At 39.0% G+C, this 21,451-nt stretch overlaps 1 protein-coding gene across 1 annotated transcript in view; it reads right to left on the reverse strand.

Annotated features, from left to right (window-relative positions):
• EPRS1 (glutamyl-prolyl-tRNA synthetase 1) overlaps positions 1-21,451 on the reverse strand; it is a 63,993-nt gene that overhangs the window by 11,637 nt on the left and 30,905 nt on the right. Inside the window, exons 14-26 of the mRNA XM_080930570.1 lie at positions 20,336-20,472; positions 19,246-19,453; positions 17,618-17,730; positions 16,861-16,978; positions 12,118-12,477; positions 8,470-8,703; positions 7,925-8,187; positions 5,402-5,453; positions 4,243-4,452; positions 3,830-3,902; positions 2,113-2,192; positions 1,819-1,920; positions 1,009-1,164 (exon numbers count right to left, since the gene is read on the reverse strand). Of these exons, the coding sequence (XP_080786696.1) occupies positions 1,009-1,164; positions 1,819-1,920; positions 2,113-2,192; positions 3,830-3,902; positions 4,243-4,452; positions 5,402-5,453; positions 7,925-8,187; positions 8,470-8,703; positions 12,118-12,477; positions 16,861-16,978; positions 17,618-17,730; positions 19,246-19,453; positions 20,336-20,472 (2,106 nt within the window). The remainder of the gene's footprint in view (positions 1-1,008; positions 1,165-1,818; positions 1,921-2,112; positions 2,193-3,829; positions 3,903-4,242; positions 4,453-5,401; positions 5,454-7,924; positions 8,188-8,469; positions 8,704-12,117; positions 12,478-16,860; positions 16,979-17,617; positions 17,731-19,245; positions 19,454-20,335; positions 20,473-21,451) is intronic.

Consider the following 21,451-nt stretch of genomic DNA (forward strand, 5'->3'; position numbering starts at 1 on the left):
AAGTCGACTGACATGAGAGAACTAACTGGTTTGGTGTGGCTGCTTTCCCCCACTGCTGTCTTCTCTCTTTCCCTGGATTTGGGAAGGCTCTCTCAAAGACCATATGAACACAGAACTTACTATGGAGCCGAGGGTAGCCTCGAATACCTGATCCTCTTGCCTCCACTTGTAGGTGAGTTACACATGTGCACCGTGATGCCCAGTTTAATGGAGTATTGGTGATTAAACCTAGGGCTCCATGCACACTAGAGAAGCATTGTACTGCATCCCCAAAAATTATTTTTTATTTGATTTTAAAATCAACATGAGGCAACACACACATATTTTTAAATGCTTAAATCATGATAACTTATCTCAAGAATCTATCACTTCTTTTTAGTAAAAACTGCCAAAATCCTTTCTTTGAACATTTAAAAAAAATACACACAGTATTACTCTTGATAGTTACCCTCCTGTACACCAACAGGACAGATCCCCAACCCCCAAAGACAGTGTCTTATTATGTAGTGCACACTGGCCACAGACTCAAGCTCCTCAGAGCTGTGATTATAGGTGTCTGCCACCATTATTAGCCACAATGTGACATCCTATTCCTATGGAACTAAAATTTAATGCCTACTGAGTAACGCATATACTTTCTTACATCTAAACACAATTCTTTATCAAATTATATACAAGCACTTTCTTAACAGTTCACATACAATTGAGATCATGTAGTAGTACCTGTTTTAGTTCACTTAACACAAACATCTCCACTTTCATCTACGGTTCTGCAAATGACAGAATTCATTCCTTTTATGGCTAAATATTCTTCTGTGTATTGTGTATTGTTTTTAACCAAGTGATATCACCACTGGGAGAGGCATCACCAGATCACACACTGGTGATTTTCTTTTTAAAACCTTAGTACTGTTTTCTACTTTGGTTGTCCAAATACTAATAAAGTAGCAAAACCTGCTAGAACTGCCATGGGCTGTGCTTATGAGCACAGCCACAGTACATTCATACCTGGATGGCGCGTCCGCTGGCAGAGATAAAGGCTTCTAAGGTGGTTGTATAGTCTCCTCCGGCAAACTTCTCCTTCTCAGTCTTTCTTCCTCTCACAACGGGGATTGCCAAGAGCTCTTCATACACTCGAGCATATAACTCAAGGATCTGTAAAACCTGTAACAACATTTACAGCATGTTTATTCACTATAGGCTTATCAATCTATACTATCTCAAGTTGTATGCAAGAAAGAACTTCAAACAACAACCTTATGGGAAGGCTAAAGAAGCCAACGTGAGACTTAAAAAAGATATTCAACAAAAAAGTAATCGGATGAGTAACATTTACGTGTATATAAATTCGTAATGTAGGAAAAAAATGTTTGAGGGATATACAGTAATCAGAGTAAAAAAACCTTAGAAAATAATCAATTTTAATCATATGACTGTAATTTTGCTACAAACTAAAGTCTATCATACAAAAAATTTAAATAGTAAATTTACTAGTAAAAATTTCAATAAGCAATTTTTTGTTGGTATTTTTGTTTCGTTTTGTATGAGTGAGGGGTTCTCAGCATAACAAGCCCTGATTATCTCCTAGGCTTGATTTATAGACCAGGCTGACCTCGAAATCACAGAGATCCTCCTGCCTCTACCTCCTGAGTGCTGGCATTAAAGGATTGCGCCACCATGCCCAGCCCAAAAAACATCTTTACATATTTGTTTACTCTTGAATTAACTTTTTATTTTCAAACAGGTTTTACATAGCATAAGCCACACAATAATAAAGCAGGGCCTAAAGACAGGAGCCAGGCAGAGGGCCATTCCTACCTCGTCAGCTGCCTCCTCAAAGCTGGCAAAGGCACTGTGCCCCTCCTGCCACAGGAACTCCCGAGTGCGGAGGAAAGGCTGTGGGTGTTTGAACTCCCAGCGCTGCAAGATGAGAGGACAAACCCAGTCAGCACAGAAAAAAGTGGTTTTTATTAGCAACTTCATATGATGAATACTCAAAAATAATTATTCTGATCCAAAAATACTTCAAAAACTGTTTTCACGTACAAAGGAAAGAAAGCATGTTCACCAGAGTCACAAAAGCTGAGAAACTAAAAGCACATGTGAACCTACCACCACGTTGCACCACTGGTTGAGCCTGATGGGCAGGTCTCTGTGGGACTGCACCCATTTTGCATATGCAGGATACATTACTGAAAGGGAAGAGAATATAGACAGTTATGACTTGAAGGCTGACAAGAGTTAAAATCACAATGTAATCTTATGGATTAAAATGTGTCTGATCCATTATCTGTGATGGCTCACTGAATGACATTATGTAACATCATAAATCACATAACCCTGGAGATACAGAAACTTACCCAATGTGATCACACTTTGTGTGCTTCACCTATTTGTATGTACATGTTAATTACCTTTACAACCTATGAGTGAATACTAGTAATGCTGTGTTCTATGTGAAACTATTTTCATTCTTTGTATTGTTTAATTCTCTTAAAGGTGTTAATGTTATTACTGAATTCAGCTATGTATCAGAATCAGAATTTTAGTTAGATCCACAAACTATCCATCCAATGAAGCAAAACTCTCACCATGAACTATGACTTGTCTGCAATGTACAATCAATAAAACAAAACTGCTAATTTTGTATAAGGAAAAAAAAAACCAAAAAAACTGGAGCCAAAATAATTTCAAAGATGCAAATACAAAAGCATCAGAAGTATGAGCTAAGAGGCATACTAACCAAACACAGATGATCACACCACCAAATCTAAAGCCCCAGACCCAAAAACTCCATCCACTAACTTAATTCCAAGAAAATCATTTGGCCAACTGGTGGCTATCCCACAGCAGGAGACTGACATAACAGGTTCACAAGAAAGTGCTCTAAAGGGTGACTGGGAAAGGGAGCACCTTCATGGAAGCAAAGTGAGGAGGAGGAGGAGGAGGAGGAGGAGGAGGAGGAGGAGGAGGAGGAGGGAGGGGAGTGGGGGGGTAACATCTGAAATGTAAATACAAAGAATATCCAATAACATTGAAAAAAAAGAAAGTAAGTGCTCTAAAAATCCCAGAGAAGCTGGGCGTGCTGGTGTACACTTTTAATCATAGTACTCGGGAAGCAGGTGTCGGTGAGTTCAAGGTTAGCCTGATTAAATAGCCAGGTTCCAGACTAGCTTGAGTTGGATGTAAGACCCTGCCTCAAAAACAACTCTCTCCAATTATAATTCTATAACTCAAAAACAAAACAACAAAAAACTCTACAGGAATATAAATCTAAATGAACAACAACATGAATTGCAATTTTATAATCAATCCCAAGAATAATTCCAGTATGTTTCCCTCTGAAAAGTTCTAACACTAAACAAAAATAGATGTTTAAAACAGAAAAGCCCCTTTTAGCCATGGCAGCCATCTTCTAGTAACTTGCCAAAATGGCAAACTCAAAAGGAAAGAGGAGAGGACCGGGCTGGAATGTTCTCTTTAGGAAATAAGGCATTGTTCCTTTGGCCACATACATTAGAAACTAGAGCCCAATCCCTATGAATTCATGGCTTAATATATAAAAAGAAATAAAAAAAACAAAAAGTAAGGTGCTTTTCTTTAAAAAAAAAAAAAAAAACCAAAAAACCAGACTTACATCCTACTGCTAAAGAACTCTGTAATGGCATGGCTTAACATACAACGTTATGTATGTATCTATGGCGTAGACTTCATTCTGTCTTCACCTTCAGTAAACTGTTTGCCAGAAAGGAGCCCAAGTACTAGTAAGAAACAGAGACTTTACACTGTCTGCAGCTGGAGAGCTTCCTCCTGATTCCAGGCCTCTCACCTGTTTCACTGGTAGGACGAATGGCAATTGGCTCTGCCAACTCTGTCTTTCCAGATCGTGTAACCCAAGCAACCTAGGAAATTAAAAACCATTGGTGACACAGTTTTAATGGTGCTTTTGAAGAGCATAAGTACATATCAACGTAGAGGATTTTCTCAGTATCAGTTAAAGAAAGATCAAATTCTTGCTGCTGTTACTAATAAGAAAATGGGCAAATCATCTAGTGAGAGGACATGACTAACAACCAAACTTGCTATAAGGGTGGAAGAAATAGAACTTAAAACAACAACAACAACAACAACAAAAAAAAAACCCATATTTCTCTTGGTTGTTAAACGCTACTGAAAATATAATTTTCAGTTTATAAGAGAAAACTGCAAAAAATTTAAAAAAAAACATGTTTTCCAATTTACCTCTGGAGCAAAGTCAGCAATGTGGTTCTTCTCTTTCTCTAATGCAGCCTGAGACACAAATATGGGAAAGTAGCAGTTTTCAACACCAAGCTTCTTGATCTCAGCATCAAAGAAGTCCTTAATGGATTCCCAGATGGAGTAAGACCAGGGACGGAGAATATAGCAGCCACTCACATCATAGTACTCGATCATCTCTGACTTTGTGATGACCTTTTAAAGAAAAAAGCTTGGATACTGAACCGGCACTCCAGTGCAAAGGCAAGAAAGAGCATGTGGTAATCAAAGTTCCTATCTAGAAATGGCAAACACCCTCATTTACTTGTTTATTTGGGTTTTTCAAAATAAATAAGGGCTCCTCTGGGTAGCCCTGGAACTCACTCTTAGAAGAGGATAGTCTCTTGCAGGCTATATATACCATTACGCTCAGCTTGGGAACACCCTCCTTAATGTGGAGGGAAAACAGATTTTCCTACAAGGACAGACAATACAGGACTCTAAAGTCTGCAGACTTATCACTGAGCTATATCTTCAGCCTTTTTTTAATTTTTATTTTTTACTTTAAGACAGTTTCCCTATGTAGGCCAGCTAACCTGGAACTCAAATTCTCTTGCTGTCATCTTCCAAGTGCTGGGGTTACATGGGTGTGCCACCACACCTGACATGATAGCTTTTATAATGGGAGATGCACAGGAATAGGTAAAATGTCTGCCTTGCACAGGTGAAGACTGATCCCGAGACTGCTAAAATGTCAGGTGTGGTGGTGTAAGAGGTGCTCTTGTGCTTTCAATGCTGGAGGAGGAGGAAAAAGCAGACAAGGGGGTCTCTGGGGTCCACTGGCCATGGCCTAGCCTGATTGGTAAGGTCAGGTCAAAGGGAGATCTGTCTTTGAGGAGGCAAAAGGCCTTTCTGAAGGTAACACCCAAGGTTGTCTTCTGGCCTCCACATATACTTATGCACATATGCACATACACATGTAAATGCATATTCTTACACACACACACACACACACACACACACACACACACACACACACACACACACGGCGGGGGAATCACATTATTTATAACTACCTTTCTCCCTAGACTTTAGAATCTGAACACAAAACCAAACTTGAGAATTGAGAAATGTTAACATAAAAGCCAACTGAAGGCATACTCACTTGGGAGTACCATTCAGCAAGATTTTCTTCCTTTTTTGCTTCAAGACCCAGTCTGCAGATACACAAAAAGGAAACATAAATCCTTTATTTGGCAACTGGTTTTAGGCTGTGTCTTAGTTCGTTTTCTATTTTTCATAAAAAAATACTGAGATCAAGTAATCTAAAAAACAGAACTTGTTTGGACTTGATGCTGCTTGGTATCAGCATCAGTCCTGGGATGGGGAGGGCCCTCTAAAGGCATACCTGGGGTTGAGCAAGACAGGACACAGCAGGACACTAGGAAGCTGCTGGGTGATTGTTGGAAAACCATTACACCACAAGACCCTTTCTTTCAACTTCAGCTCATGTGATTCCTCACTGAAAGGCTCCACCATTAGATATTATTATCTCTATGAACTGGGACTTTGGGGATACATTCAAGCCACAGCAGGTTAAACTGAAAATAAGACTGTAAGCTTAGGGGAGTTTTCATAATTTTCAGTCACTTCTATATTTGCATCTTTTTATATTCATTTCCATAATAATGTTTTTAACCTAGAAACAATTTAACCTTTGTTTTTTTTTTTTTTTTAACACAGCAAGGATTTTACTATTCAGCCCCTGCTTGGCTGTAATTTGATGTGCACATCAGAATGGCCCAAACTTGTAGCAGTCTTCCTGCCTGTCTCAGAAGTCCTGAGATCATGGGTGTGGGCAAGTACAAGCATTAAAACAGCTCTTCAGAAGTTGGCCAGATGTTATCTATGAAAACTGCCAAGGCCAAACCTGTTTAGAACTATGATTTTTAAAGAAGACTTTTACTTATTTGTTTTTAAACAAAAATTCTTTAATTAAAATATATTTGCTATAAAAAAAAAACTTTGCTAATCTCAACATAGGTGATATTAACAGCTAAAAAGATCAGTGTCTCATTGAAATTAATGTAAAAAGTAAAAACAACAGCAGCCACCCACTAAACATACATAAATGAATGTAAGTGAATATGCACTATACAGAGAATGCAAGAGGTGAATGTTTGTAAAAGTGGCATTTAAATTAAACAAACAAACAAAAACCTTAACTAATTCAGCACTATAACTGGAATTTGGTACAATACTTGCCTAGAAGTTCTTTGGTCCTAGATTTCCTACCCACCCCTCAATTCCTAATCCAGACAATACTTCTTTCCTCAAAGCCTCGACCTTTGTTGGGCATGGGGCTGTGCACATCTATAAGCAATGTTGAGGCAGAAAGACTGAGTCCAAGGCAGGCCTGAGCTACATGGGGAAGCGTGGTTCCACTGTGTTCTATACCAAGCACATCTTTTCCAGTTGGCAAGGGATGTTGTATGGCATTAGGTTTTTAGTGTATTTACAGTTTCATTCTCTTTTCTCTATTGTCAAACTTGGGAGGTTACATAGCAGTCAGAGCGTGACGGAAAGAGAGAAGCTCTAACCTCTTGCCAACCATCCTATACTTTTACTGTGCTGAGTCAATACATAAAACCAGGCGTAGCTTCCGTGTTCTCTAAGGAAATGGTACATGAACATGGGAGGCAGCTAAATTTGGTATATAGCTAAAAAAAATCTAAAATCCAAACCACCATGACAGGAAGCTTTGTCACACTGTTCAAACAGACAGAAAAACATTGAAAAGGACATACATTTCTGTTTGGTTTTTAAACCAGCTGTCTTATATTTAAATTGCCAACTTCAAAATTGTCTTGGGGACAAAATTTTTATGAAAAACTTCTACTTGAAGAAAAAAGCCCACAAAGCTATGTCTTTAAGCTGCTGCTGAAAAGAACATGTACATATATACATTTATAGCTGTCCTCTCAATAGACACACTAGCACTAGCTTAGTATCCCTTACCCAGTATATCTGAGAACACAATTGCTTCAGACTTCAGAGCTTTCTACACTCTGCACTGTTTGTCTAGGCTTCAAAGGCTGAGCATACCAGAGACTCAAATATTTGCAAGTTTGGTTCTCAGTTGGTAAACTGTTTAGGAAGGACTAGAAGGTGTGATCTTGTTGGAAGAAGTGTGTCACTGGGGTTGGGCTCTGAGATTTCAAAAGCCCATGGTAGGCAGATCAGGAAGTAAGCTCTCAGCTCCTACTCCTCTGCTCCAGTGCCTGCCTGCCTGCTGACATGCTCCCTGCCAAGATGGTGCCATGTTCCCTGCCAAGATGGTCATGGATTCTAATGCTCTGAAACCATAAGCACCCAACTAACTATTCTGTAAACTGCTCTGGTCATGGTATCTCTTCATAGCAACAGAACAGTAAAACAGATACTCAGCATGTGACGGTGGTGACCAATTCATTTTCCTAGTGGGGGAAATGACAGGTGGAAAAGCACAATGGCTTCTGAAAGTCTAAAGTGGGCAGATGATATGCTACCTATTTCTAACATTAAATAGAAGTTATCTGCTGACACTGGAATATGAGCATTTTGTCTTGATGATAATAAACCAACATTTGCAAACGTTAACAACAAAATCTCTTTAGAACTGAATTCATTCAGAAACATGTTTTAGCACCTGGTCTGTTTCTTGGGCCCTTGCCCTTCTCCTGCTCCACCTGACGACAGCCCGCTGCCTTGGCTTTTAGAAGAGTCTTTCCCTTGGCCACCATTTTGTTTCTGAGGCTTATTCTGCTTTTCAGATTTATTTTCTTTTTCTTTCTTCTTCTTATCTTTGTCTTCTGCCCCAGAAGCAGACACAGGTTTATACTCAATTCCTGTCAGTGACTTGTACTGTGCCTTCAGCTGAAGGAGTTCTTGTACAGCTGAGTCCACCTGGTCCTTCAGGGTAACAAAGGGGAAAAAAGAGGACATCAGTCAATGCAAGTTACAAATGCCACACCCAGAATTACGAGGCTGATGAACAATTAATTAATGGCAACAGTTTGTAGACACAAAAGGTTAAAATGCACTAAAAAAATAAAAGGTTATAAAAGAGACAAAACGAGCCTAGAGCAGCAGGAAACAGATGATCAGTGTGATGTGCTCACTGTCCTGACAGCAGTCACAAGATATGCACAGCTATGTGAAAAACAGAGCCACACAGAGAAAACCCACACTGACCTTAGAGGCCTTCTCAGCTTTCAGTTTTCGAACTACTTCTCCTTGACAAGCCACTCTGTCAAACAGCAGTTTGGCTTCTGGTTTCTCTGATCCAGCAGGTCCAGCATTGCTGACAGGATTTGAATGTGAGTTCTGAGATGCTGGGGGTTGGCCAGGTACATAATCCTTCCCAGTTTTTTCTTTATACTCAGCTTTCAGGGACAGTAAGCATTCTACAGCTTCATTTACTTTAGCCTGAAAATATAGAGAAAGAGAAATATCTCAGTATTTCAATGTCATTTCAAAGAATTAGATCATCATCAAAATATACTTAGCCATCTATATCCAGAGATCCAAGTACTCAAAAGATAAAATATTTGTAAACAAACAACTGCATCATATTACACACCCTCACCCAAAAAAAAAAAAAAAAAAATCTCGAGTGGGGAAAGAAAACAAGTTGGACTAATAATTTCTTTGTACGAAAACCTTTTAAAGATTCAATTGATCAAAATATATCTTCTTCTGTATTAAAAGATGCATGTGGCAAAACACTGCTCTATTTTCAAAATGTACAGACATCTCATTATTATTTCTTAAACAGGACAACTATTTAGTGTATTGGGTAGGTACCATAAGGAAACCAGAGAGGATTCTTGGCACACAAATACATGGAAGAACACGAGCAGACAACATGGAAATACTATGCTACTTTAAATGAGAGCTCTGTACACTCTCTGGTTTTCTTATCTGATAGAGGTCAACAGTTCACTTTCTTTTTTTTTCTTTTTAAAAGATTTACCTATTTTATGTAAATGAGTACACTGTAGCTGTCTTCAGACATACCAGAAGAGGACATCGGATCCCCATTACAGACGATTGTGAGCCACCAGAGCTAATAGATGTTAAGCTCCTAATGGACCAAGATTGTTTTGAGCTTATGAAATACAACTATAAAAATAAAATTTTAGATAGTCATTGATGTGAACTAATGATGCAAACAACCCATACAAAAGTTCTCTGAAGGTTTCAGGCTGAATCTAGGCTATTAAAAAGTGAGCTTAAGATTATAATTCAAGACTGGGAGAATATGGAAAAATAGCGCTCATCTCTGCTGATTTAGAATATAAATACATGTGAAATGCTATTTCTGCAGCAGCCACTAGGTGGACACATTTCAACATAGAGAATGGTAGGACCATCAAGAAAAATCTAGTTCCCTTAGCTATTTAAATACTAAGAGAACTTTTCAAAACAGCTAAGACATTCTCTTTAGCACACATAAGCAAGGGATAACCACACACATTCATAATATACAACTCCCTAGCAGAGGTTTGAACTTGGTGGGTAGGAGGCAATGTGAATCATGACAAGCAATGTTTCCAGCTGAAGGAGTGGGAATTTTAAAGCCTGTGGCCCTTGTTTAGAAGATATTGACATTAGCAAATTAAAAGATCACAGAATCTTTAAAAATACTGTCTAATTAGAAATCCATGTTTATGTGAATCAGTAAAAACCCCTGTAAGAAATATCTCCAAAGAAGTCATGACTCCACCAGATAGCACGGCAGAGCAGAGCCCAGTTTTTTTGCAAAACCCTCCACTCTTGGGCAGGGGTCAGTCTCTGAGTCTCAACCTCAACTTCCCAACTCCACAGCATGGGACAGACAGAAACAACACAGAGCACTGACTATGGCCGGCAGAATTTTATTAACATTTCATAGTTTGCTAAACTGGCTGCAGGATCTAAAGTTCAGTGCTTCATAATGGTCATTATGGTTACTGTCTTTAAAAAAACTCATTCAGAAACTACATAATGAATGAATGTAACTTTTTTAAATTTAAAAATAGCTATCTGTGCCTGTGCTGCAACTGGAAGGATCAGACATTGCCTGAACATGCAGAACGACACAGAGCTCATGAGCCTGTGCCTGCCTCTGAAATGTTGACTCACCTTTGATCCTTACTCTTCTATCTCCTGAACTGCACATCCCACCTGTCCCTAACCCTTTCCTAGTCTATTCCCCAAACTGTGACTCTCCCGGATGGGTGCCAAGAACACATCCAGGCTGATGTCTCACAGGCAAGTTCAATGGCCTGTTTAAAACCCTATGCTATCTTCAGGGCCGTTCAAAGGATGGGTGGGTGAGTCACATGATTCTGTTCTGTGATTGATTAGGTAGCTGATGGCATGTGTCAAAAAACTTTTGACCAGAGAAAATCAGGATATTTGCCATATAAACAAACAACAAAACAAACCCAAGCCAGACATGGTGGTTCTCTTCCATCCCTGGGCTGGCAGCAGCACAGCCTGAACTATTTGGACACAACTAAAACATTGTAAAGGTTACTTACTCTTCATTGCTGACTTAACTGCATTTAGAATCACCTAGTAGAAACACCTTTGGTGCAGAGAGGATTAACTGAAGGAAATGTATGCTGAGATGGGTATCACCATCCCAGAGACAGGAGGCACAGAATGCCAGGTCAGTGCCTTTATCTCCTTTCTTTGCTTCCTAGTCTATGAATAACGTAAATAAATTCCATCACCAGATATCTGAGATACTCTCGCCTCCATCCTGACCTATGATAAACTACATACCTGAGTTGTGAGAACAGCCTTTCTCCTTTGTATTGCCGACAGGTTGTTTGGTCAGAGATGAAAAACATAGCAATACAAAAAGCAGGATGTATTTCTGCATACCCTGTATTTCCTGAAGCATAAAAAGAGAGGCCTTGGTCCTTGTGTTTTAACAAGACTTCTAAAACTTCTAATGCACATAGGGCCAAGAATCTCAGGTTCACAGTCAATGCCTCTGTGAACTCTATCCTCTGTAAAGGCTTTTATTTCTTCAGGAATATATATGTGCGTGTGTGAGATGCTGGAGATTACTCCAAGCTTCATGCCTATTAAACACAGTTTCTAAATGAGAGATACCTTTAGGTGTGCTGGCTTAGGTGTATAAACCTGGAAGGCGAGGCAGATAAATCTCTTTGAATTCAAGGCCAGTCTATCTATATAAGTTCTAGTTTTAGACCTTGTTCTAAAAAACTTTTTTTTTTTTTTTTTTTAGAGTGGTACCCCAGCCTACAAGGAGTATTTTACATACCCTTTATGAACTGCCTTCCCCTTCCGCATTAGTCTGGGGTACAAATACGCCTAACTACTCAAATGTATCACACAAGTTACACTCACATCACAATGTCCCTCACCTCTATGAACTGTGAGGTTTTATTTTTTTTAAACACTTAAATGTTTTTTCATTTTAAAAAGATTTTTCTGTTTATTGTATGTATGCATGTATGTTTGTACGTATATGCATCTATGGATAGGCATGTGCATGAGTACAGCTGCACACTGAGACAGGGACACTGGATCTTCCTGGAGCTGGTTAGAGAGCTGTGAAAGGCCTGACATGGGTACCGGAAGCCAATTTTAGATGTTCTGCAAAAGCAGTATGCATACTTAACCAACGAATCATTTCTCCAGCCTCAGCTCTTAAGTTTATTTTCAGTTTGGGCACATGGTAGGCAGTAATAAATGATTTCTAGCTCAAAATGTTTAAACAGGGAGCCTAGAACCTGTTTCATGGGAGAAGTGACAATGTTCAAACAGTCAAAACTCACAGGCTTGCTTATGCTACTGCACTCTTGACTCCCTCACACTGACCTTAGGAGCCTTTTCAGCTTTCAGCTTTCGGACCACTTCCCCTTGGGCAGCAACTTTATTGTATAAAGATGTATTTTCCGCAGTGTTTGATGGTGACTTCGTACAGACAGTCTGTACTGCTGCAGTAGGGGGGTTCCCAGGTTTATATTCCTGCCCAGTTTTCTCTTTATACTCAGCTTTCAAAGCCAAAAGCTGCTTCACAGCTGCATCTATATCTTCCTTTGATGCTTTCTTGGCTTTCAGTTCACGAACCACATCCCCTTGAACTGCCACTCTGCTATAGAGGACGGAGGAATCCTCAGCTGTAGCACAGGGAGCACTCACAGCAGGCGCTGGTCTTTCTTTAGGAGCAGAGCTTGTCTACAGAAGCAGGAAGCCAAAAGTAAAGTATTAGCTCAAATTAAACCATCACAAGCCTTTATAACACTATTTCATTGTATTTCACAAAAACTTTGAATTTCAATTCCTTCAAAAGCTCAGATGAATCAGCTCACACTTAAAAACCTTATCCCACAGCTATGGCAGCAGTAGACAAAGGGAGAGGAAAGCAGATAGTCACTGCGCAGTCTCACCATCAAAAAACCTGGGGGAGTGAGAGGATTCCACAGGAACCTCTATCTTTATCTTTAGGAGACCAAAGTATAATACAGCCATTCAGCTCAAGAATAAGTCACCATTATAACACATAACAAAGATTCAACATAAAATCATCATGTATGCTATTAGAAAGGTTAAGTATGGGGCTGGAGAGATGGCTCGGCGTTAGGAACACTGACTGCTCTTCCAGAGGTCCGGAGCTCAAATCCTAGCAACCACATGGTGGCTCACAACCATCTGTAATAGGATAAGATGCCCAAGTCTGGTGTGTCTGAAGACAGCTACAGTGTACTTATATATAATAAATAAATATTTAAAAAAATAAGAGAACGGTTATGTATGTTTAACCCATTTAGGCTGATGAAAAATATAAATAAATCTGTAAAAAGTCTTCCTTCAGCATTTCCATTAACATTCTTTAAAAACTGAGGTAAGTCTCAATTTACTTATCAGCAAAGAACTCTATGAGACCCCCCCCCCCACACACACCCCATGCTTCAAAAAGCCCTAGGTCAGATTTCAATGTTGATAGTAACAGTTTCTACTGGAGGCAAAAATCTCCAAGAAATACACCAAAAGGAAACCACTAAGACTGCAGAAATCTCTCACTTCAATATTGATGATCAACTGTACTTAAATTTGTTTTAGGGTTTGTGGTTTCTACCATACCCATTCTTTAAAATTCCTTCCACCTAAAAGTGGGTCTCTTTGTTCCCCTGAATGTGGGCAAGCTTTTAACTGTCTTCTCAATAGTGTATAGCTGACTTGACTGTGAGATCTTCCAGGCTCAACACAAAGGCAACGCTACCTCTCCTTTGTCTTCTGATTTTTTGTTGTTTTACTTCTTTTCTTGCAGACCATCACTTCTGTAGGTCTGAGCAACTAACATAAGCAGCCTCCATACTCTGGAGGCCGTGTCTATCACAGAGCCACCATCATTGGTACCCAGGTGAATGAATTACTTTAGATGTTCAGCTCAGTTTAGCCTATGGTGGTCATAGCTATGATCTAAATGACACCAAGGAAGATCTTCATGTTTTGTATTAAGTCTACATTCTTCAATATCAGCCCCATTACTTTTAGTACGAAAGACATTCAAAAGCACTTACTATAACATCAGTGCCTCTCAGAGGCTGTGGGTAAGAGTTGGGTACACCACGTGGGACAAGTGAGGGACCAGTAGACAGATCTCAAGAGTTTCTGCAGTCCCTTCTAAGAGGGTCTGGAAGGCCACAGAAATTCTCATTGTAATACTACACTAAGGTATAATTTGCCTTTTGTGGTATCATTCTCTTAATGGGTGTTTGGTTCATGTTCTCAGAGGTGCTTAAGACACTAAAGGGATCTGCAAATTGGGTGTAGGGACATAAGCTTTTAATTCCAGCAGGAAGATCACTTGGAGTTCAAGGCCAGCCTGATTTACACAGTGAGTTCTAGACCAGTCAAGACTACAGTTATAACCTATCTCAAAACAAAGCCAATTGTGCCCCATCCCACCCCCAGAAACAATAACAACAAAAGGATTTGTAAACATTCAAATGACACAGCTCCTCTAAGAGCAAGTTGCTCTGGAAAAGTTATTTTTCATAAAAAAAAGCATTGCTTCTGAAACCTGGCATGCTGATATATACTGCAATCCTAGCACTCAGGAAGCTGAGGCAGGATGACAAATTCAAGACAACCATGAATTACTTAGCTAACTAATTCAAGGCCAGCCTGGAATATATCATGAGATTCTGCCTTTGTCTCCCTCCATCCCTTACCCCTGCACCAAACCAAAAAAGTTATTTATATTAACATCAACTGGATTTTAATTTTAATTAGACTGTTATTTTAAGTGAATTAGCAATTTAAAAAAAAAAATGTTCTCACTTCACCAAGCCAGGCACCAGGCATGGTCACATACTCTCATAAACATGGCACCAGGAAAAAGGGATAGAGGATGGCTAGTTTAGCCAACCCAGGCAACATGTTCAAATTCTAGCTCAAAAAAAAAAAAAAAAAAAAAAAAAAAAAAAAAACCCAAAAACAAAACAAAACACCTTAAGTAAACAAATACTTTTAATTTTTAGTTTAATAACTAATACATGCATAAATATGTGGCTGGAAAGGCTAAAAACACCAACTGCCCGAGAGGATTTGGGTTCCACCTAGGACCCACATGGCTGCTGACAACCATCTGTAAGTTCCAGGGAATCTGATACTATCTCTGGTCTCTGTGAGCACCAGACAGACAAATGATACAGGCTTATGTGCAGCTAAAACAACTATATAAAAATTAAAATTTTAACAATATATGAGCTATATAAATAAACCATCTGTAAACATCTCCAAGACCCTAGGCTCAGGACACACAGCTCAGTGGTAGACCACTTACCTAGCACTATGAGACCTCAAAGTGATCCCAAGTATGTGACTTTTGACCAAGAAAGGGGTGGGAATGGAGGAAGCCAAAGTTTGAAGTTACTGGTGTATGACCAATTACACAAGAACAGACACAGGGATGCCACCACTGAAACAGTTTCTTCTCTTTTCTCTTTCCTTCTGGATGAACTCAGAGATTTTAGTCTGTTCAAATCAGTTCAAAGTGTAGTATACTATCCTCACTATGAAGAGTTCCAAGCTTTCCTCTTCTAATGAACTATGTTTCTGTCTTCCCTGCCTCAGGTTATTTATTTACCCAATTAACCAAGACAAACCCAGAAGTTACTGCTTTATCCCAATTACACATCCTGTATCTACCTCCTATTGTCCTTCCCTAGCTCTTGTTGGATCAAACCTGATCACACCACCAATATAACCTTGTATCATTGCCCATGTCTTTGATGGATCCCGCCTGTATTACAATATCCAAAGGTGTCAGCAAGTTCACAGAAACACTATGGGACATTTTAAATAATCCAAGGAAAACAAAACAGCATGCTCGACATTTGTCACACTGTGTTACTAGCTCACAGCAGTTGAGTTATACTCCATCTGAGGAAAATGCTCTGCTTTGCACAGTTGCTGTGTCTAAAGAGCAAATACTTGTGAAAAATTGTGACTTGTGACCAAGGTCAGGAAGTGAGCACAGCACGTACAATTAGGATATAACCATAATATACAATCTGAGTCCAAGGTTCAAGAAAATAGAAATATTATTTTTTCTTTCAGTTAGTATATCATTTTAGGAATAATAATGTTTAAAAACAAAACATTTTTAGAATGACACTTAAAAATTTCAATGTGTATGTATAAGTTTTTCAAATAGCTACTAAATAATTAAGATAGAAGTATTTTATTGGGAATTCATTTGGCTGAGGGTGACACTAAAAATTCTCTGAGACATTAAGAAGTCATGATCAAGGACATCTGACAATCTCTGGACATCCTTTTCCCCCTGCCCTCCTGTGTCACCATCTCCACATCCACACTCTGCAAAAAGAGAACAAGACATGCATCTTCATCTACAACGAGCCTCCTAAACCAGACAGCAGGCAGGGGTCCTACCTCACTCCCAGTCTTCTAAGATGAAAACAAAACACAAAACATTCACATCCACCTTTTAAGGGCAAATAGACTCTTCTGACTGCCAACATTACCCTACTTCCTTTTTTTTCCTTTCCTCTTTTCAGAACTCTAATGGCAGGAGAGAGCTCTTCTATAGTAGTTGGGATAGAAAAGTACAAAGGGGCTGGAGAGATGGCTCAGTAGTTAAGAGCACTGGCTGCTCTTCCAGAGGTCCTGAGTTCAATTCCCAGCAACCACATGGTGGCTCACAGCCATCTGTAATGAGATCAGATGCCCTCTTCTGGTGTGTCTGAAGACAGCTACAGTGTACTTATATATAATAAATAAATATTTTTTAAAAATCTGAACTGTAAAAAAAAATTGAGAGGGAGAGGGAGAGGGAGAGGGAGAGGGAGAGGGAGAGAGAGAGAGAGAGAGAGAGAGAGAGAGAGAGAGAGAAAGGGTAGGAGACAGGATCTACTGCAGGGAGTGGGGTTGTCCACCAAATGTTGTTAGTCTAGGCTGTCTTAGTTTTTGGTATAATAAAATTACTTTTTTAAAAATTGTGCTCTCCAAATGTTTTAAAATCTTACAGGAATGGACAATAGAGATTCATTCTAAGCCCTGGGATTCTGAGGTCTCTGTTTAAGTATTTACCTCCTTTTTTGAGATTTCCACTTTGGTCTTTTCCTTTGATCCAGATGTTGGCATCTCCTTTGTGTGCCCATCCGGTATGTAGATCAAGATGCAGGGAGCTTCTTTGCAACTATATGGGCTAAAAAGAAAATAGCCAAAAGTTTATTTGAACAAAATTATCTAAACAGCAATTAAAGCTGTTTACTGGATAGATTCAGTGATACACAGTTAATGCTTTTCAAACCACACACAGTGCATTCTTGTGGTGATGCCACTTAACTAAGAGTGGGTATGATTTATTTGGTTTTGATCTCTCCTGTATTAATCTAAAGGGGGCCTGGTCTACCTGAGAGTCTAACCTATCTGGTCCTGAGCAAGATCCCCCTCAGCATAGTGAAGAGTAAAGGGTGCTTCTGGCTCCTCTGAGTGACAGCAGCACAAAGCCACATCAAGTACCATCAACCTGTGCCCACAGGTTACTTCCAGTATTTAGGGACTGGGGGGTGTTTTCAACATCTTGCTGCCTCCAGCGCTTGGTCTTATGAGTTACATCCCACAGGGAACTGAGACTTGTTTCACTTTAGAAATGACTTATTAGCACCTAGTGTGCACTACTTGTTAATTACTCGTCTGAAGTATTAAATATAGGAGGCCAAATCGAACAGCAGAAATTTATCACACATAGTAACAGACAGCTGAGGTAGAGTGCCTGCTTATCAAACCTCAGGATCAATCCTTAAGACCATAAAACAAACACAAAAGGGCCACAAATATTTACCTAACGGGTTCATATGGCTGGTCACATATGAAGAATCCTCTCCTCTGCAATTGTATGATGTCTCCTTTTTTCAAATCCTTAAGGCAGGGATCTCCTAACATTAGTTCTTCATGCTATGAAAATAATATAGAATCAACGTACTTCTCAGTGAAGAACACTAGATAACTGTAAAATACAAGCAGGATTCCAACAGCTACAATATGCTCATTTAAAGCAAGTTTACTACTTGAGAGCTGGGGAACTGGCTCACTCAGTAAACCCTTTGTTTTGAAAGCACTAGAACCCAAGTGGGATCATCATAACTCACATAAAAATGCTTGGTATGGGAATGGACACAGTGTTGAGGAGGCAGAAACCAGAGGATTCCTGAGCACAATGAGTATTCTGATTCGTTGTTTTGATTTGAGACATCTCACCATGAGGCTAAGGCTAACCTGGATCTAGCAATCTTCCTGCCTCTGCCTCAGGAATGCTAGGATTACAGGCAAGCACACATTAAGGTAACACTAATGGTCTGTAGTAGCTCTAGGAAACCTGTGTAAGTAATCTCCTAGAATACTAAGAAATGCAGTTGGAAGTTACAGAAATACTCAAAGGCCCTGTGAGCAGGATCTAAGGTTTGCATCCACCTCTACTCTTTACTCTTTACTATATCTTCAAGCAAGTTACCTAACTTCACTGTGTCTCACCAGTCATTTATAAAATGTGAGCATTATTATTATTATATTTTACATACTACGTGCTTTTGATAGCTCGGCACTGGTTAACACTTCATAATCAAGACTAAGTTAACGGGCTAGCATTTAAAAATGTAGACTTTAGTAAATGTCCAGGTCAGCTTGTGGGGAAGCTATGCTGTGACCAAGATACACAATATAGGAGATACATTTGGCCACGTGGAGTTTCTATACTTCATTCTGCTTACAAAATATTTATTAAGGTTGCTTAATATATGACTTTCCATTTGAAATGTGGAAGTCCTTTATTGTAAAGCTTCTGTCTGGTGAAAGCAGCAGCTCCAACGATCACTCTGGACCCCCACGCTGGATAAATTCCATTTCATCTTGAAACATAGGTTTCCTCCTGTATTTCTGAGGTAATGGTTTTATTATTTCTGCAGTGTCTGTTGGCTCCTGATGCATCAGTAAATCTGGGGACATATTTCCTTTAGAATGCTGTGAAATTACTGAGGAGTGGGGGGTTGTGCAGCAGATCCCAAAGCTTCTGAGGCTGCAAGACCCTGGTGACAGAAGTCATCTTGCTTCCCTTTGTGACCCCTGAGCAGTGTGAACATTATTCTTTACATCCTTTTTGTTTGCTTGTTTTTGTTGGATTTATTTTGTTTCGGTATAGAAGCTCAACCCAAGGCCTTGCACATGCTAGGCTATCTGCTTTTCCAGACAATTTTACAACGTAGCCCAAGCTGTCCATGAACTCACGGTCTTCCTGCCTAACCCTCCCAAATGCTGGGATTCCTGGTGTGAGCAACCAAGCTCAGGTACATCTTTATATTAAATAAATTCTACAAGCTCTTTCTATTTTACCTAAGAAACTAAAACATCTAAAATTAGGTTTCACAAAGCTAAGGTCTGTGTAAGAAAAGATGAGATCTAGTTTCTTCCAGTTACCTTACTGTCTTTGTTGACATACTGCTTGAAGTCCTCGTCTTTTCCTAACACTGGCTTTGTAATCAAGTGCTCATAAGTGACACAGACTGCTGGAATAGGGAGAGCATGTGAGGTCTCAGCAAGCCAAGTGATCTTGGTGGTTTTCTTGTAGTCTTTGTTTTCCAAATTCAATTTTGCATCCAGAGATATAATTTTTCCATCTGCATTTCTATAAAAGATTTAAAGTATTAAAAAAAAAAAGAAGAAGAAAGTAAACTGCTAGAAGTGTACTATTATTCTGTAGTAAACAGATGAAGAATTCTCTTTGGAAAAATTCCAATCAAACATCTATTCTAATTTTTAACATATGTCTGACAAACATTAAATATATGAATGCCACAAATTACATTGAGAATACTAGTAACTCACTGGAGCATAGATCTATACACATCTGTTGAAAACAAACACACTCAGGAATTTAAAGTCACCTGGACTATTAATCACAATAAGCTTGCAACGCTTTTGTTAACAATTACTGGCAAGTATATGTTAGTGACTACATAATTAAGATTTTAGAACTTATATGAATCTTAAACATAGTATAAACCTATTACAAACAATATTAACTAGAAAGAAAAATTCATCATTAACACTGGCCAAACTACTTTAAATGTTTGATTAAGAATAAAATACATAAAAATTACATATATAAAATATGCTATCTAAAAAGATCCTTCAGCAATCATTGGATTAGATACTACCAACAAACAAAACAACAAACTATTTTTTGTATGTCTAAACTAATTCTCAACATGCACACAGCAGCTCAGAACTAGCTATAATTCTAGTTATAGATCATCTGATTTCCTCTTCTGGTATCTGGGACTACTAAGCACCCACACAGTACACATACACATTCATGCAGGCATAATACACATGTAAAATAAAAATACATGAATCTAAAAACCAAACTGTCATTGTCTGCACCTGGGAAAATTTACTAGTCAGCAGCACCAGTGTCAAGGACTTTAGTCAGGGTCTGAAGTAGATGTTTAATACATAAATAAAAATAAGAATTTTTTTTAACATGGTTGAAAAGTAAAACTCTTACTTGTGTATTCTAGTAATGTTGATGTTGCCCCAGTTTATAAATGTGACCATCTCACCCTCTGAGAAAGTCTCTGCGTCGGCTCCTTCTATGAAAACCTTGGGACTATACCATACAGGCTTCAAACCAACATCAGGATTCTGAATGATCAAAAGTAAAGCAGAATATGAGTTAAACAACACACTACTGAACCCTGAGTGCAGCATGTAAATCCTTCCATCCCACACTGTGCTCTTTAAACAAAGCTTCTCTGTGTTTGTGCCAAACTAGGAAGGGCAAGTTTTACCTGAGTTCCCATTTCTTCTCTGAATTTAAACAGCACACACCCATGTAAAACACCCACACTCTGAAGCTTATCTCTGATACTGAACCCAATCACTACAACAGAGTTAACCTGGCGGCATGTTTCAAATGCTTCTTAGTCTAAAGCAACCACTGATCTCAGGACTAAGGGCATAGTATCGAGTATCTAAGAGCCAGGGAAACGGGGAGTCTGCTGTGAGATCGTCTCTCCTAGAAACATCAGAAAAGCTACGCCCATCAAGTGTCTCCAGCGCTACTGTAAACCCTGAGCTAACAAGGATGGTACAACAGACATGCTGATGTGGAAGAGGACTGCTGCAGTATAGTCTTATCTCATTTTCAGCCTGAGTTTGAAAAGTAGCGATTTATAATAATGAAGTTTACTTTAGATGATGAAGAAACAAATGAGGTTTCAGGACTTTAAAAACAGCAGGGGTTTTATTTTACTATTACATTTAGTTATTAACAACCGTGTGTGTGTGTGTGTGTGTGTGTGTGTGTGTGCGTGCGCGTTGCCATGTTATTGAGTCTAATGACTGAAAGACAATGGTGTAATAACAAAGAAAGAACTGCCATAGCTTCCACACAGTTAGGAATATGAATTGCAGCATCTTACCTTCAGAATGACTTTAAGAAAGAAGAGAAAGTTCTCTCCTCACATTAATAATCTGTCTCTACACAACAGAAAGTAAGTGCTGACTAAATCTAACAGTTCTGTCATGTGCTGGACATTACTAGTAAAATAAATTACTTCAGTACAAAATCCACACTAAGGTTTGCTCCAATTGGTATTAAATCTTGACAAATAATCTGAAA

Source organism: Micromys minutus, assembly GCF_963924665.1.
Source record: "Micromys minutus genome assembly, chromosome: 1".
NCBI lineage: Eukaryota > Metazoa > Chordata > Mammalia > Rodentia > Muridae > Micromys > Micromys minutus.